This window comes from Equus przewalskii, chromosome 16 (genome assembly GCF_037783145.1).
Source record: "Equus przewalskii isolate Varuska chromosome 16, EquPr2, whole genome shotgun sequence".
In the NCBI taxonomy this organism is placed as follows: domain Eukaryota; kingdom Metazoa; phylum Chordata; class Mammalia; order Perissodactyla; family Equidae; genus Equus; species Equus przewalskii.
In genome coordinates, this window is record NC_091846.1 from 24,537,213 (window position 1) to 24,554,272 (window position 17,060).

A 17,060-nucleotide genomic window follows, 5' to 3' on the forward strand; every position below is an offset into this window, starting at 1 on the left:
ACCAATTTTGCCAGATTGTTGTGCGTGTTCCTTGAGCTAGTATATGAGCAGGTGCCTGGCCCGCCGCAGGCCCTTAGTCGTTGCTGGCTCTCTGAGAATTCTTTTGTGTTTGCTTTTGTTCAGCGATTTATCAGATGCCCTGGTCATCTTCCAGCTCTACGAAAAGATTAAAGTCCCTGTTGATTGGAACAGAGTAAACAAACCACCATACCCCAAGCTGGGGGGCAACATGAAGAAGGTAAACCATGCCTCTTCTGGCATCCAGATAGGCAGGTGAAGTCATCAGCCTGCAGGAGCACCCTGTGAATACGTTATCAGGAGGCCGCACTTAGATAAGTAATGTTTACCCAGGGATTAAATTATAGTGCGGCAATCTGAAACCTGAATGGTTTTATTAAAGTGAGTCCATTATTTCAGCTGATTACTCATTTATAATTCCATGTTGCATGTCTTTAAACATTATGATGTAAAAATTCTCATTAAGATAATTAGAACAAGCAGAGCTACACGGTTGCTGTTCTCCCAGCAGGATCCTCATTCTAATTTTCTAAAGAATTGGAGCTTTGTACTGACAGTTTGACTTGAACAAATAGTTTTTCTACTGTCAACACCAGGGGAACACATTGTTTTGTAAAAACAGCAATGGGGTTGGCGCAAACCTTTCTCATCTCTCTGACTCTTAACGATCCACGTTTAACCAGGGAATACCTGCCCCCGTTGTCAGTCCACTATGTGCACATAGAATGGAGAATCCAGATTTCCCATGTCAGCCTCTGTGAATTCAGCTACTTTAGGAATATATGGACAGCTAACTGAGCATGGCTCTCTGTGTAGTGTGATAGCACCATGAAAATGTTCATAATAATGAATTCATTTTGGTTTTACACTCAGAGTACGCTATGGATATTTTTTGGTGGATGTGAGGGGTTCTATTTAAGAAAAGATGGAAAATTCTGGGGTTGGCAGGGTGGCACAGCGGTTAAGTGCGCATGTTCCACTTCAGCAGCCCAGGTTTCGCTGGTTTGGATCCCAGGTGCGGACATGGCACTGCTTGGCAAGCAATGCTGTAGCAGGCGTCCCACATATAAAGTAGAGGAAGATGGGCATGGATGTTAGCTCAGTGCCAGTCTTCCTTAGCAAAAAGAGGAGGATTGGCAGCAGATGTCAGCTCAGGGCTACTCTTCCTCAAAAAAAAAAAAAAAATAGATGGAAAATTCTTTGACTCATTTAGAATCCTAGGATTGCAGAACCAGGCGAGTCTTCACAGATCATTCAGTCTGACCGTATTTATTTCATTTTGTGTCTCTATTTTTCTTATCTTATTTTATCTAGTATTTATCACCATAGAGATGATAACATTAGGTTGTTTGTGTTCTTGCTCCTTAACAGCTTGAGAACTGTAACTACGCAGTGGAATTGGGGAAGAATCAAGCTAAGTTTTCCCTGGTTGGCATTGCTGGACAAGATCTCAATGAAGGGAACCGCACCCTGACATTGGCCTTGATCTGGCAGCTAATGAGAAGGTAACGCATGCAACCCCTGGGAATGGCTTTTTATGGAATGTATTATTTACCTAGAAAAATACTAGCAAATTTTCAGGATGTGATTTGAACCAGTGAGACTATATTTTAAGCTAAACTTAAAACCGAAGGAGTGTTTTGTTATTGTCCTATTTTCTTCCTTTCACTTCTATCAGTTTTATTACAGGTACTTTGAAGCTGTTATTAGGTTCATGATTATTTTAGATTGTTGTCCTCTTAATTAATCCCCCCTTTTTCATTATGGAGTGACCCTTTTTATGCCTGGTAATATTTTCTCTGAAATCTGCTTTTTCTGATATTAATATAACCACTCCAGCTTCCTCTTGATTAATTTTAACCTGGAAAATCTTTTTCCATCTTTTAATTTTTAACTGATTTGTGTTAATAATATTCAATGATCTTGTAAAGGGATTTTCAAAATAAGGGAAAAATATGCTATATATTACCCACATATTTGCCATTTCTGGAGCTCTTCTTTCCATGGTGTAGATCCAGATTTCCATCTGATATCATTTGCCCTCTACTTGAAATATTTCTAATAGTGCAGATCTGCTGGCAAGGAATTATTTCAGTTTCTACATGTCTGAAAAACTTTATTTCATCTTCAATATCAGAAAGATACTTTCTCTGAGTGTAGCATTCTAGGTTGATAGTTTTGTCTTCTATTACTTAAAGATAGTGTTCACTGTCTTCTGCTTACATTGTTTCCAGTGATAAATCTGTTGTCATTCTTATCTTTTTCCTCTGTGTGTAATGTATCTTTTTTCCTCTGTCTTCTTTGAAGATTTTACTTTATTAGGGGCTGGCCCTGGCTGAGTGGTTAAGTTCCTGCGCTCTGCTTTGGCAGCCCAGGGTTTCGCTGGTTCAGATCCCAGGCGCGGACGTGGTGCCACTCATCAGGCCACGCTGAGGCAGCGTCCCACATAGCACAACCAGAGGCACTTACAGCTATAATGTACAACTATGTACCAGTGTTCTTTGGGGAGAAGAAGAAGAAGAAGAGGAAAGGATTGGCAACAGATGTTGTTAGCTCAGGTGCCAATCTTTAAAAAAAAAAAGATTTTACTTTATCACTTGTTTTAATCAATTTGATTATGATGTGCATTGGTGTTTCTCATACTCAAGGTTTATTGAACTTCTTGAATCTCTGCGTTTATAATTTTCATCAAATTTGGAAAAATTTTGGCCTTTATTTCTTCAAGTATGTCTCCTGTACCCACCCACCCCAGTGTTTTGAGGACTCCAGGTACACATATATTTGGTCATCTGAAGTTGTCCCAGAGTTCATTGATCCTCATTGATCTTCATTTTTTTCCTTTATGTTTTATTTTTTCCTCTATATGTTTCATTTGGGATAATTTCTATTGCTTTCTCTTAAAATTCACTCCTCTCTTCTTCTGAAATGTCTAGTCTCCCTTAATCCCATCCAGTGTCTATATTTTTTATCTCAGACATTATAGTTTTCATGTATAGAAATTTAATTTGTGTCTTTTTGGAATCTCCTATATCTCTCTCCTCTAACTTCTTGAACATATGGAATATAATTACAGTAACTGTTATTTCTAGTTCTGTTTCTATTAATTGATTTTTATCCTTATTATGGGTCATATTTTCCTGCTTCTTTGCATGTCTGCTTATTTTTTTTATTGTATATGAGACATTGTGAATTCTACTTTACTCTGTGCTGGATATTTCTGCATTCCTTTAAATATTCTTGAATTTTGTTCTGGGATGCAGTTAAGTTACTTAAACATAATTTGATCCTTTTGAGGCTTACTTAAAAGCTTAATTGGTCTTGACCTAATTTTGTCTGTTAGTCCTGGGACAATCTCTTCTGAGTACTTTACTTGGTACTCCATGTATCCTATTTTTTTCACTCCAACTGGTGGAAACCAAATTATTTCCAGCCATGTGTGAGCTCCAAGAATTGTTTGCCTTGTCCATTTCTATGTTCTTTTCCCAGCCTCTGAAAGTTTCCTCACATGCAAGCACTGAGCAGTACTCAGCTAAAGATTTGAGGCAAACCCTCTGAAAACCTCTGGAGCTTCCTTTCTGGATGACTCTGTCCTCCCAGACAGTTCTTTCCTCTCTGTTATTCCATCCCACAAATTCTAGGCACCTTGGCTTCTTTGAGTTCTCAACCCTGTCCCTTCAACCCAGGGAAACTGCCATGCTCTATTTGGGCTCTCTCCCCACACTGCAGCCTGGAGACTCTCCGTGCAATAAGCTGAGACAATCTTAGAGCTCACCACATGTCTTTCCCTTCTCCCAGGTACTGCTGTGGTGTGCTTCTTGTTGTCCAATGTCTGAACAGTGTTGTTTCCTGTCTGTTTCATTGTGTTTTAGGTATAAACAGAGGCAGAAGAGTAAATCTAATCCCTGTTACTCCACCATGCCCAGAAGCAGAATTTCCTGCTAGTTTTTTGTTTGTTTGTTTGTTTTTTGTTTAGGAAGATTATCCATGAGCTAACTGCTGCCAATCCTCTTCTTTTTGCTGAGGAAGATTGGCCCTGAGCTAACATCTGTGCCAATCTTCCTCTATTTTATATGTGGGGCACCTGCCACAGCATGGCTTGATAAGTGGTGCATATATCCACACCCGAGATCCAAACCAGTAAACCCCACGCCACCGGAGTGGAGCTTGCCAATTTAACCACTTTGCCACCAGGCCAGCTCCCCCCCCCGCCCCCCACTAGTTCTTTAAGGGAGAACTTTAGATCCCTTTTGTAGCTGAATATAAACTTGATTAATGCAAGAGCTATGTGGTGATATTATTTAAATAATAGTAGAGTATAATATCATAAACAAACAGAAAATAAATTGTAAGAGAAATAAACAATTTTTGGTACAAAAGCATGAGCCTGGGAAGAATTTTAGATAGCAAATCTATAAGTATAAAAGAGTTTACTTTTAAATTCTTCTCTCTTTCCTTCTACACTGATAGCTCTGACCAGGCAGAAATCTTACATCCCTTAATTAGAATGTATGTTAGTGTCACTTAATTCCTTTTTCTATCTGAAGGAAGCTCCAGAAACCATATGCCACATTACATTACATCCTACAAGGTCATGGCAAAGACAAGGTTTGTGGTGTCCCTGGGCACTTCAGCTTTATTCCCAGGCCACTGTCTGTAGATCCTAATATTCATAATGGTCCTTGAAATAATTGTGTTGTTGACGAAAATAATCCATACCCAATCTATAAATGAAAATTTGGGTGAGTTTATTCTGAGCTTAAATCTGAGGATTATAACCCGGGAGAGTCTTTCCACAAAGGAACAGAGCACTCCAAAGAAGTGGGGGTATACATGGTGGTTATATACCCTCAAAGAGGATGTTTCACATATGATTGAAATGTCCCTTTTACAATAGTCACGAGACTGCTCTGTCGGCACAGCGATTGATGGAAATAGCAGGTAGGTCTTCTGTCTCAGTGAACACAGCAGGATGGCAGTCTGTTGTCTCCAGCTGGGTGGTCACAGGTGAGCTGCAGTGATCAATTCCTAGCCTAAGGAAAGATGCTTATCCCTCAGGAAATGCCAATGTTGGGGGAAGTTGCACCTTTATCTCAAGGGTCTTTGTTCTGGCCGTAGGAAATGTCTAAGCAGATATACAATGCGTGCTCAATGGCCAGTCAGGCCCTTTTGGAAAAAACAAAGTTAGGCCGAATTAGGTTTACACCAAATGGCTTCCTCGTATACTCCAATATATCCTATTGCTTGCCATTTTTATTTGTCACTGTCAATGTTTGCAGGTGATGTAGGATAATCAGAATTGATCATAATAGATTTCACTCCCTGATTCACATTTCCTTTATCAAATTTAGTGATCTACTAGCTATTTCTAAAGTGGGGTCTCCTTGAAGACTGAAGGCAGATGTCATAAGGGTCCTGTAGCACAGGAAATTCCAGAAGTAAAGAAGCTTCAATGCTATGTCTGCTTTACTGCGTGTATCTAGAACATCACTGAACGTTCCAAGGGCCATCTCACCAGTGTATTTTCAAAAACTATTTGTGAATTATTCTCTATTGTCTATCACATGAGTTTTTCATTTTTAACAGACTGGCTCTGGTACTGATTGCTTTAAAAACCAAAGCAAAAGTCTTTTTAGTTGCAAAAGTTAAATTGACTTCTGAGTTTGAATATGAAATAATCTTTGATATTTTCTGTTTGAATGATGGAAAAAAAAAAACCTCAGGCCACCTCTATTCTATTTTGAATTTCATCATATCTGAAAATCACCTTGTAATATGATCTTTGTTGTGGAAGTTTTATAAAAGTGTGGCCCAATATCATACTTTATAGCTGGTATGTATATGATAAGGCCTAGTCGGCTGCTGCTGTCTCCACCTGGTTAAGAAGTAATTTTTCTCATGAGTGTTTACTATACAAGAATTAAGCATATAAGAAAGTGGACAGAGAAATATATTACTATTGAAGGAGATGAAATGATTGATAATTATGTAAATACTGCCAGAAGGGATTTTTTTCTCTGTGTGCTGCGCATTAACAGATCTATTAAATTTAGAGCCAGTTCTAGCTGGAATTTATTTCATTGGATGGCACAGATGTGCTAATTTGGTCATTTATCTGGACAGCAAATGGCATGTCATTTTTCCCCCTAAGAACAAATGAAAGATGTGTACTTAAACCTCCCTTTCGCCGGCAGTAGCCTGGAAATCGTTCCCAGATTGGAAAGCCGGCGGATAGCATGTGGATAAATTTAGAGACAAAAGCCCAAAGCAGGTAGGCTGCCGACAGCCAGCACTGATAGTCTGACTCCAGCAAATGAACAAAGAGTCTGAGGTGGGCAAAAGAGGGAATTCTTTCAAAATCCAACAGGCTGTGGACAGTGAGTTTGGAATGGGTCCTTGAAAAACAAAACACCAAGATTTGTCCCTCTGGGTCAAATGTTAAATAAATAAAACAAGTGTTGGAAGGCAGGAAAGCAAGCAAGTAATATCACATCCCTTCTCCTGCTGCACACACACACCTCATCAATCCTCTTGTGGGAGGAGGCGCTGGCTAACGCTGGGCTCGTGATGCCATTTCCTTTCGACAGAGGGCTTTTCCGCGCAGTGCAGCAGGCAAGCCCCGTGTTGGTGGATCTTGTCCAGAGGGTTCCAGTTAATAATAGCACAGTTGCCCCAAAATATGTTTGATGATATGGAGTGAGTACCTCAAACGGAAAATCCCAGGTAGTCACAGGCCAATGGACTTTTGTTTTAAATTTTGAATCTACGTTTAGTGCCTAGAGTTGAGGCTCCAACCTCATTCTATCTTTTCTTCCGTTTGTTTTTACCATTGTACCTGCAGGCAGGCATCTGATTGCGGTTAAACCTCCGCATCTCCCTTGAGGTGGCAGAAGGACGACTTAGTGCTGGCCAGACCGCTGAATGCAGTCAGCCTCGCCCACGGTTTTCTGTGTCTAAGTTTCCCTTTTCCATAGTGGCTTTTTGTATTTTCATGGGTAGACTTTTGTACAAAGGTGAGCTTCTTGTCTCTACCATTTCCTTCCCTCATGTAGGAAGTGGGTCGAAGCCACGCCTCTGTCTTCTTGAGAGTGTCAGCTAAGCAGTCTGGGACTCCCAACAAAGGGAAATGAGAATTTGGTCCCAGGATAAACTCACTTGGTTTCACCGGCTTAAATATAGACGTGACCTGATGAAGCAAGCACTAACCCACCATTCCTTAATGAGTTCACTGGGCAGAAATTCTTAAATGTTACGATAAATGCTAGAAACTTAATACATATGCTAACTATCAGGAAACAAGGAGCCAGTCTGCCGTAAAACATCATCTTTATGAACAGATCAAAACTAGGGCCTTTTCCCAGACTAGGAATATTTTGAAAATCTACCTGGGACTTATTGCATTTATACTCATTATTCTTAGCGTTTTTGCCCCATCTCTGGGCCCAGACTAAGCATTTCTCATCTTGACTTTCTCCTTGCTCCCTAGGAGAAAGTCATTCTATTTATTTCACCCACCATGCTGTTCTTTCATTTACTACAAGCCCAATATGTTCTAGGCACTCTGCTAACCCCTGACATCACTGTGATGAACAGGATACAGGAACTCTGTCTGAGGGCACATGGAGGGCAGACAGAGACCTGCATATCAACTCCATCAAAAGTTCTGGCGAACAGATTGGAAGCAAGTGTAACAAAGAATGATTAATACACTGTGTGGGTTGGAAAAATGATGCTTGAGCTGGGAATTGTTCAGACTAGAAGTTCACTAGAGAGGAAGGACGTCCCAGGCAGAGCATAGCTGGGTCATGGAGGCAGGAGACAGGAGGATGCGTGGTGTGATCAGGGAGCTGCTGATGGTGTGCGTGTGTGTGTGTCTGTGAGGGGCATGGGGATAAGGCCAGGAAGATGGGAGGGAAGGAGGAAATCAGAGATGCGCTGAAAATGGATGCTAGGGCCAAATTGTGAGGCACCGTTCTGAGGAGTCTTCGGCCCATGGACAGTCACTTTAAATGATGTGACCAGAACTGTACTTTAGAAAGGTAATTCTGTGGGGAGGAGCGGCAGAATGAAGAGAAAGCTGTGGATTTGAGGGAGTTTGGGAAGGTGTAATTGAGAGGACTTCGATGCCAAATTGGTAAACATGGTCCTTTTTTTTTGAAAGCAAAGTTGCAGAGGCCATTTTCTTCCCATCTGCAAGGATGGAAAGGTGCTTTAGCTTAGCGGAAACAGAGCATCGCTCCTATTTCAGGAATTAAACTTGAAAACCGTGTGGGAAATCATGGGAGAATTGTGTTTTCCAAAGAAGCAGTAACTGGAGGAGGACACTCAATGGATTCTGTAAGCGAAATCCTGGGCACCAGATGGAGGGTGACCTCATTTAGGCGCGCCCGTCCAGACACAAACGCAGGATACTTGAGTTTCTGTTTGACCAGCGCACCCTGAAATCCTAGCCCTGAAGGTCTTTCATGGGCAATTTGATCCCCTCCTGCAGGCCTGAACCTTGAGGCCAGCAAACCTGCCCAAAGGCTTGGCTTTCTTCTGTATATTTCTCCCTTCAGAGGGAGTAGCCTTAGGGCATGGTGGGTCTTCTCTGCTCCGTGGAATTTTAAGAACTTGAAGCATCTTCTTAATAAACGTTTCCCAGACAAACCCAGTACTACTCATAGCAGTGTGTATTTAAGGGAATCCTTTCCCTCAGGCTAAAGATTAACTTTGGTTGGTGTATTTCTAGTATTTCTACTTCTGTGATATAAGAAGGAAGCTCTTCTCTGTTTTTCCTTTGTTAGTGGGGCTACTTGGGCTTTTCTAACATTGAGTTGTTCCTTGGTTTTTATGGTTCCTTTAAGAAAAGCATCACTGGTTCGAATCTTTCGCTTCCTTTTCTTGTCCTTCTGCTTTCTCTTCCTCCCCAGAGCAATGACAGTGCTTAGAAAGAGGGGTTTGCTCTGCGTCTTAGTCTAACAAACATAAACTTACATTTTAAGTTCTCCTTAAAGGAACTGATGTTCTTCTAGGGGTTTTTTTTGCCAGCAAATGCAATGGTGTCCAGCCTATCTTCTGTGACATAACTAGAAAGAAAAGAACATTTCTACCCAGCTACTCTCTGTGATATTCAATACTTTAGCAACTTTTTTCCAGAAATCATTCTTGATTTTGTGCAGGTACACGCTGAATATTCTGGAAGAAATTGGAGGTGGACAGAAGGTCAATGATGACATTATTGTCAACTGGGTGAATCAAACATTGAAAGAAGCGGAGAAAAGTTCATCCATCTCTAGTTTCAAGGTAAAATTCTTAATCTACTGCTCATGGCCACCTGAACTCTATGCTTATCTTTGTTGTTTTCACTCTTCTGTATAGTGACCTTCAGTGTGAGGTGTCTAAGGCTCCCCCTCCAATTTTTATTTTGCTCAAATGACCCATTATTGTTTTGATGTTCATAGGCCAATTCATTGACAAATTTCTTGTCACTTTTTCTCATAATAAGTAATTTTTTAAAAACCCATCACTTTTAACACATCATTTTAGGCATTGTTCTTTCAAAATAACATAAAATGTGATAATATTTTTCAAACGTGCAGAGTTCCATGATTCACGTGGCGAGCATAGTAACGGTGAAATCAAAAATGCTAAAACATCTCCCATGGGATGTTTTTTGAGAAAAAGAAGTTGTGTACTCGTATCCAAATCCCATTTTTATTAATAACAGCATTATCTTTTATTAAATTTCTTGCCGCGTGTTTCATACATTAGCTGGATCCTTCCTCAAGGGACCTGCGCACTTGATCCCTATTATAATATCTGTGCCATCTTAACTACATTTTTCTGGTTTAAAGGTCAAGATTCCGGGGAGGGGCCCCTTCAGAGTTGTATTAACAGGGTCGGTGAAGCCGTTCGTCATGATATCAATCCTTTGCTTCAAAATCAAGAAAAAAAATTAAAATCTCTCCCCACCAGAAAGGGCAGAAGGTATCTGTGGGTTGAGCTGTATCAGGAGTGCCCACTCCCTGTGAGCTCGTCAAGATAACGGCCACTGCTGTCCCCCTCCAGCTTACCATTCAGGAGGAGAGCTGAGCTGAGGCTGGTGACAGATCTCAGCAAGCTCTTCCAGAAGGGGATTGGAGAGGCAGTGGAGAGGAGCAGAGGCGAGGGGTGCTCCAATATGGAATCCGCTCCAAGTACCAGGGGCTCCCTGTTTGTAAGGTCTCATTCCATCTTCACAGACACTGTGAACTTGGCTGTTTTCCTCATTTTATAGGTGAGGAAACTGGAGCTCAGGTAACTCCTGAGATTGTAGCCAGTGATTGCCGGTGAGGGGAAAGCGCCTTTTACCTGCCAGGTGAGGTTATAGAGCAGAGGGCATCTACAGGTCACATAACCATTGCTGTGAAGTGATGGGTGAGATAGCCCAGGGGTGATCTCTGTGTAAAACAGCCGCCACGGCAGCCCATAACATTCCCGGCAGCTTCTGGAGTGTTCTTGTGGGGCCTCACTCTTGGGAATGTTTGACATTTCTTTTGTTCCTTGTGATCTTCTAGGCTAATTTTCTCCTGTCTTCTCACTAAGTCATTACAGAATTGATTAGGTAAAAAGGAACACAAGAGGAAAATGTCAAATTGGCCCCACATTGCTTTTAAGTGAAACCCTTTAAAAAAAACATGAACACAACCCACCCTTGAATAACCACTGTGGAAATATTCCTTGTCCCCTCTTCATCGATGAAGGCTGCCTGTTGCTGGCCCTTTCTCTGCCTGTCAGCACCTCCACGATATTGTGGGCAGAAAGTAGGAAAGAAGGCGAAACCCAAATCTCTCCATTTTTCTTCCCTTGTGGCTCTTCACCAAAAAATGCTGTGGTGATAGAAGCTTGAGATAATGGCAGAAATTAGATTATGGTTGTATATATTGATTTTAATTTTATGATAGTTCTTATATTACCCAGGACTAAATAAAAATGGACCCATTGTATTTTTTAAAATATTATTCTACATAAACAGAGGACCACTGCTAGGGACCTAGCCTCTTGCAGGGGTCTTGTGTCTTGCTTCTTTGCTTAGAATTAATTCCAGTTGGATTCTCAAAATATGAGGTGTTTGGACTTGACTTGCTTGGACAGTGACACGCAGTTGCCTCTGCACGTCTGCGCTCACAGGTCCCCAGGAGCGAGGAGGACAGACGGAGCAGAGTTTTATGTGCTCACACCTTAGGAGCATTCACAGCTCTAAGTGTGGCCATCCAAATGTTCACAAATGCCAAAGAAAGAGCCCAGAATACCTGAGTTCAAATCCCGGCCCCACCACTGAGCAGCAAGTCACTCCACCTCGGAAACTTCCTCGACTCCCTGTAAACTAAGATTAGATGCCTACGCCTTGGGCTGTGGCCACAAGTGAGATAACCTATTAATAAGCGCTGAGCAAACTGTGAGACACCAACAAATATTAGTGACCGTCATTGCATTTAATCACATAGTTGCCATCACTGTCTCCCTGGACCTAATGACTCTTTTCTCCCGTGAGGTGTCCAAGAAAAGAGCATCTACTGAGGCTCCTGTCCAGCTGAGCCCTCATCACTCTCCCTGCCTGTCACCTCTGGGATGTCCCCCCAAATGAAACAGGATTTTCCTAGTATCTGTAGCCTTTCCTTCCTCATGGTTTATTTTTCAAATCATCGCTTCATCTACTAATAACCAGGGGTTAAATTAAACATATATTTCAACCTCTCTGCTTTTCTCCAGTTGTCCTAACTTCCTTCCATTCACCATTTGTGAATGACTCCCCGCCTGTTGGCAGACAATGGATTTCCTCTGCTTAGTGAGCCACCAGGAAGTTACTGATACCCCTAAAGAAACTACAGTTGATTTAAAACACCATGTGCAACACCGTGGCACTTCCCAGAACATGCTGTTTATATTTCTTATTTAAGAGGAAGAAAGCACCCACTTCTCTTAAGCGAAATAGAAGTAACTTAGGGGCATATTGATAAAGCCCACCCTTTGTCTCTGTGCAGGACCCGAAGATCAGTACAAGCCTGCCTGTTCTGGATCTCATCGATGCCATTCAACCAGGTTCCATTAACTATGACCTTCTGAAGACAGGAAACCTGGACGACGAAGAGAAACTCAACAATGCAAAGTACGTAAATAAACTTGAGGTCAGGGAGGGCGGGACCCAACTGGCAACCGGAGAGCTCTCAACTCAATTGCTCGTGCCTTTGTGCAAGCACTTTAGTTTCACTGTTGATGCTTTTTCTTCTCGTGACTTATTGTGCCCCATCATCATTATTTTAGATATTGTGTAATAGCAGTTTAAGGCTCCTAGTGTTAGAGGGAGCAAGACAAAAAACAGCAAGAACATTCCTCCAATTAATAAGCAAACCTATAGTTTCACAAAACCAATTTCCTAGTCATAATCTATCGGAGACTTCCTAAATAAAGTTTATACATGGCAGGCCCAAACAGCCTATTTGTGAATATCCATGGATAGGAATGGGCAGGGGTGGGGTTCAAGACCAGAGCCTTCACCAGCCTGAGAGCAGCTGCCATTTGCTTTACCAGATAGAATGAGGGTCGGCAGACTACAGTCCATGAGCCAAATTTGGCCTGTTGTTTGCCTTTATGAGTGAAGTTTTATTGGAACACAGCCATGCCCATTTATTTATATATTTTCTATAGCTGCTTCCCTGCCACAATGGCAGAGTTGAGTAGTTGTGACAAAGCCTGCAAAGTCTAAAATATTTCCTCTCTGGTCCTTTATGGAAAGTTTGCTGACCTCTACTCTAGAGAGAACCCTTTCTCAGAGCAGGTGGTATTACTTTCCTAGGGCCATCATGAGAAAATACCACAAACACGGTGACTTAAAATAACGGAAATTTGGGGCTGGCCCAGTGGCAGAGTGGGGAAGTTTTTATGCTCTACTTCAGTGGCCCAGCGTTTGTAGGTTTAGATCTCAGGTGCATGCCTGCACACTGCTTATCAAGCCATGCTGTGGTGGTGTCCCACATACAAAGTAGAGGAAGATTGGCACAGATGTTAGCTCAGGGACAATATTCCTCAAGCAAAAAAAAGAGGAGGATTGGAAACAAATGTTAGCTCAAGGCCAATCTTCCTCACCAAAAAAAAAAAAGAAAAAAGTGACAGCAATCCTTGGCTTAGAGATGCATCACTCTAATCTCTGACCCCATCTTCTAGTGGCCTTCTCTACTGTGTGTCTGGACTTCACATGGTTATCTTCCCTCTGTGTGTGTGTCTGTGTCTCTTCTCCTCTTCTAAGGACACTGGTCAGACTGGAGTAGTGCCCTACTCTACTCCAGCATGACCTCATCTTAACTAATTACATCTTAAACAACCCTATTTCCAAATAAGGTCACAATCTGAGGTACTAGGGGATAGACCTTCCACATATCTCTTGGGGGAGACACAATTCAACCCATGACACAGGTCCAGAGCTAACAGGGGACTGGTGTCCAGCAGGCTTATTACACATATAATGCCATGGTGCCCTGCCCTCTGTTCTCAGTTTGGGAAAGTGGGGACCTGTGTTCCTGGTATGGTGATGTTTAGCACAATCTAATGCAGAGAAGATAAATAACTAAATGGCCATTACAAAAGAGTGGGAGGGGTGGTATGGAAGGGGGAGGACAGGGTGCTCTGGAGGGGACAGGAAGGGAACTGCAGCTCTACAGGGCAGATAGCATCTCAGCTGAGATGGATGGAGAGGACGGGTAAGAGGGAGCCAGACAGGTGACGGAGACAGGAAGAATACGCCAGGGAGAGGGGAGGAAACATGTATCAGGACCCAGAAATTTAAAAAAAATAAAAGACCTTGAAAAGGTCTTGATCCCAGATGTCCAAGAGGGATGTGATTACCTTTAAGAAACTTGCCTAAGGTTTTATAATTGTTAAATGGTTCAGCTGAGATTCAGTCTGAGTTTAGAGCCCAGGTTCCTGAACACCATCCTGTAAGGGCAAGATGCAAAATTACTTAGAAAAATGGGTAAAGGGAATTACCCACAATGCTAAAAGCAGTTATGATGTGGTCGCAAGTTGTGCATGATTTTTTGAAGCTCTCTTTTCTAATTTTTCAATGATTTTCTCTCTACATTTTATAATGGAAAAATAAATTTTGTTTCATTAGTAATTAATATAGAGGAAGTGATTGAGAGACGGACAAGAAGAAGGCATGGGGACTACTCTTGCCAGATGCTGTTAATTTAGTTTGATCAATAAAGTAAAGGTAAAGTTATTTTAGGAGTGCAGAGAGAGGCATGGGGCCTTGAGCAGAAGGAGAGTCTCTGAGTTGCCACTGTAGGAGGTTACTAGATCATAAACGAGGTGGATAAAAGAACTGACAGGTAGTAGCATGGGCTTATTTGAAAATAGATAACAACTAATCAAAATTATCTTCACATAGCTATCAACAAAGAAACAACGTTCTGGTACAGCTATGATAATCTTATATGAAAAAAGTGTAATATAAAACTCTGGCTATTCTAGTGCTATAGTAACATAAATAACTATATGTCTATGTGGGCAAAGGTTGAACTGGAACAAGGAATAAAGGAATTGATGTGTGAGGTCAAGGTGTTACAGATACATCTTCCTTCTTTTCTTCCTTGTAAAAATGTTTCTGCAGTTGAAATGTAGTCTGTAAACTTTTCCTAGTGCACATTCTTGCTCAGTTCTTTCACTTTTTCTAGTAAATATAGCCCAAGAGAATACTCATGGTGTAGGCATCAAAAGTGGCAGGAGGGCCAGCCACAGTGGCCTAGTGGTTAAGTTCGGCGCGTTCCACTTTGGTGGCCTGAGTTCAGTTCCCAGGTGTGGATCTATGCCACTTGTCTACAAGTAGCCATGTTGTGACAATGGCTCACATACAAAATAGAGGAAGATTGGCAACAGATGTTAGCTCAAGATGAATCTTCCTCAGCAAAAAAAATTAAAACGAGAAAAGTGGCAGGAACTGGGAAGATCTCTAAGGATAAATAATAAATTTGATAATTTTCAGGAAGCTAGGCAGCAAGTATGATGGAGTCAGGAGCTTTGTTGAGCCAAGGTTTGCCCACAAAAGTGGGAGGATGCCAATGACTGGTTCCAACCATGCCCGGAGTGAGCTCTGTATGGTATATAGATTATAGTAGATAGAATGACTATAACTATGGTCCTGAGGGGTCCCCTTCATACTTTGTTGCTCAGATTCTCCTCATTCTTCCCCTCCTTTCACTTTTAGGTATGCCATCTCTATGGCCCGAAAAATTGGAGCAAGAGTGTATGCCCTTCCAGAAGACCTGGTGGAAGTGAACCCCAAAATGGTCATGACGGTGTTTGCTTGCCTCATGGGGAAAGGCATGAAGAGGGTGTAAGGCCTGTGGGGCGGGGCTGGAGGCGCATGCTCGTTCCTGGCTGCTTGTTCCTGGCTGTTCCTGGATGCTCCCAAGAAGCGCGGGGACGGTTCAAGCCGTTCCAGAGTTTTCAACTTGGTGACATTATACAAGATTCCAAAAAGTGTATATTTGTTCAGCCAAGTAGCCTCTTCTGTATTTAACAAAAAGTGCTTAATTCTTTGCAAAAGACCCAATCTCTTACAAATATTTTTTTATCATTGAATTTATTGCTTTGAAAATCTAGAGAAAAAAAGAACCTATTTTCCAGGCACCTTTCCTGCTTTTGCCATTAGTCAAGTATAAAAGCTGCGGTGTTATTAATTTTAACGTAATCTTTCAAACCAGCTTAATTTGGCTGCCTTTTTGTTCAAGGTGAGGACTGGGAGGGGGGAAACATCGAACCAGTCCCAAAGCCTGTTTCTGGAGGCCAACGTTTGATCTGCTACAACCCTTTCTTTCTGTCCCCCTTCTCCTCCACTCCATCTCCCTGTGGCTTTGCTCTCCAGCCTCTCAGAACAATGCCTTCTCGATGGCCCGCCCCTGCTGCCCATCCTCATCTCTGGGCCATTTAGATCATCTGACAAATTGGTCAGGCTGTCGGGGTCCCAGAGTTTCTGGTAACCGGCAGAAGTAAGACTCATCATCAGAGCCTTTCCTCAAAACTAGGATCTCGAATGTCATCAGTTTTTGTTTTCTTCCAGCCATTAGGAAGCCCTCTGTCTTTAACCCTAGGATTTGGGCTCAGACCAGATCTAACATCTTGAATGCTGTGTCTTAAATAGTCTTAACTCTTGGCGGAAGGTGAGATCCAAAGTGGGTGTAATTGAGGAGTTGACCACTAGGGGGCAGCATGGAGCCATAGCAAAACGATGCTTTGGCGCTCCCTCTCCATGTATTTAGCCCTGCATGTTGGATCTAGTTATTGTGGTATGGCTAAATATCTGGTGAGGGGGAACAATCCTCTGCTTGCTTCTGCTCTTAGACCTTAGTGTATCTGATTGCTGCCAGGCCATATTTTCAATGATTACTGTTTTGGTACTGTGGAAGCTTTTGCCACCCGCAAGCTCCCAGGGGGCAATATGTGCCAATGAACAGCATCCCCACCTCACCCCTATCCCATCCCCCAAACTCACATACACACTTACTTACCAAGTGTCAAGCTGGATAAGAACTGGCTGAGTTGCTTTATGCAGAGCTAATTTACTGGATAATTCAAGAATTCCCAAACAAAACCAGAGGAACAGTGTGAAATTGAGCAGCCCTAACAGGTTATATGATTTCCGTGAAAACCTACCAAAGGCCAAAAAGCAACAGAGCATTGTAAACCAACACTAGACTCTCTCCATCGCGCTGAAGGACTTGTCGATGAGCAATCTTCTTTAGGGGTGATATGTAACGAAATTAGCCATTTTTCAAAGCAATTGAAATGTATCGCCCTGGATCTGTCGCTTGGCAGTGGGCTCAGGAAGCCAATGTGTGCCTTCTCCCAGCCCATAACCTGTATTTCTGCTGCATCTGAATGCAAAGTGGTTGGCTTTGTCTTAATCTGCACTTAATGTAGCCTCAGATGATTCTCCCCCATCTGTCTCCAGGAAGAATGTTACTGCCTTAATGGAAAGTGAAGATAAAATAATGCTCAACTTCTCTCCAAATAAAATGTTCCCTGTA

At 42.1% G+C, this 17,060-nt stretch overlaps 1 protein-coding gene across 4 annotated transcripts in view; it reads left to right on the forward strand.

The window, feature by feature from the left end:
• The window catches only part of LCP1 (lymphocyte cytosolic protein 1), a 78,493-nt gene extending 61,433 nt beyond the window's left edge, over nucleotides 1-17,060 (forward strand). For all 4 annotated transcript variants that reach the window (XM_008516936.2, XM_070578853.1, XM_070578854.1 and 1 more), the window contains exons 14-18: nucleotides 124-238; nucleotides 1,390-1,523; nucleotides 9,177-9,300; nucleotides 12,021-12,145; nucleotides 15,239-17,060. In XM_008516936.2, the coding sequence (XP_008515158.2) occupies nucleotides 124-238; nucleotides 1,390-1,523; nucleotides 9,177-9,300; nucleotides 12,021-12,145; nucleotides 15,239-15,371 (631 nt within the window). In that variant the 3' untranslated portion in view covers nucleotides 15,372-17,060. The remainder of the gene's footprint in view (nucleotides 1-123; nucleotides 239-1,389; nucleotides 1,524-9,176; nucleotides 9,301-12,020; nucleotides 12,146-15,238) is intronic.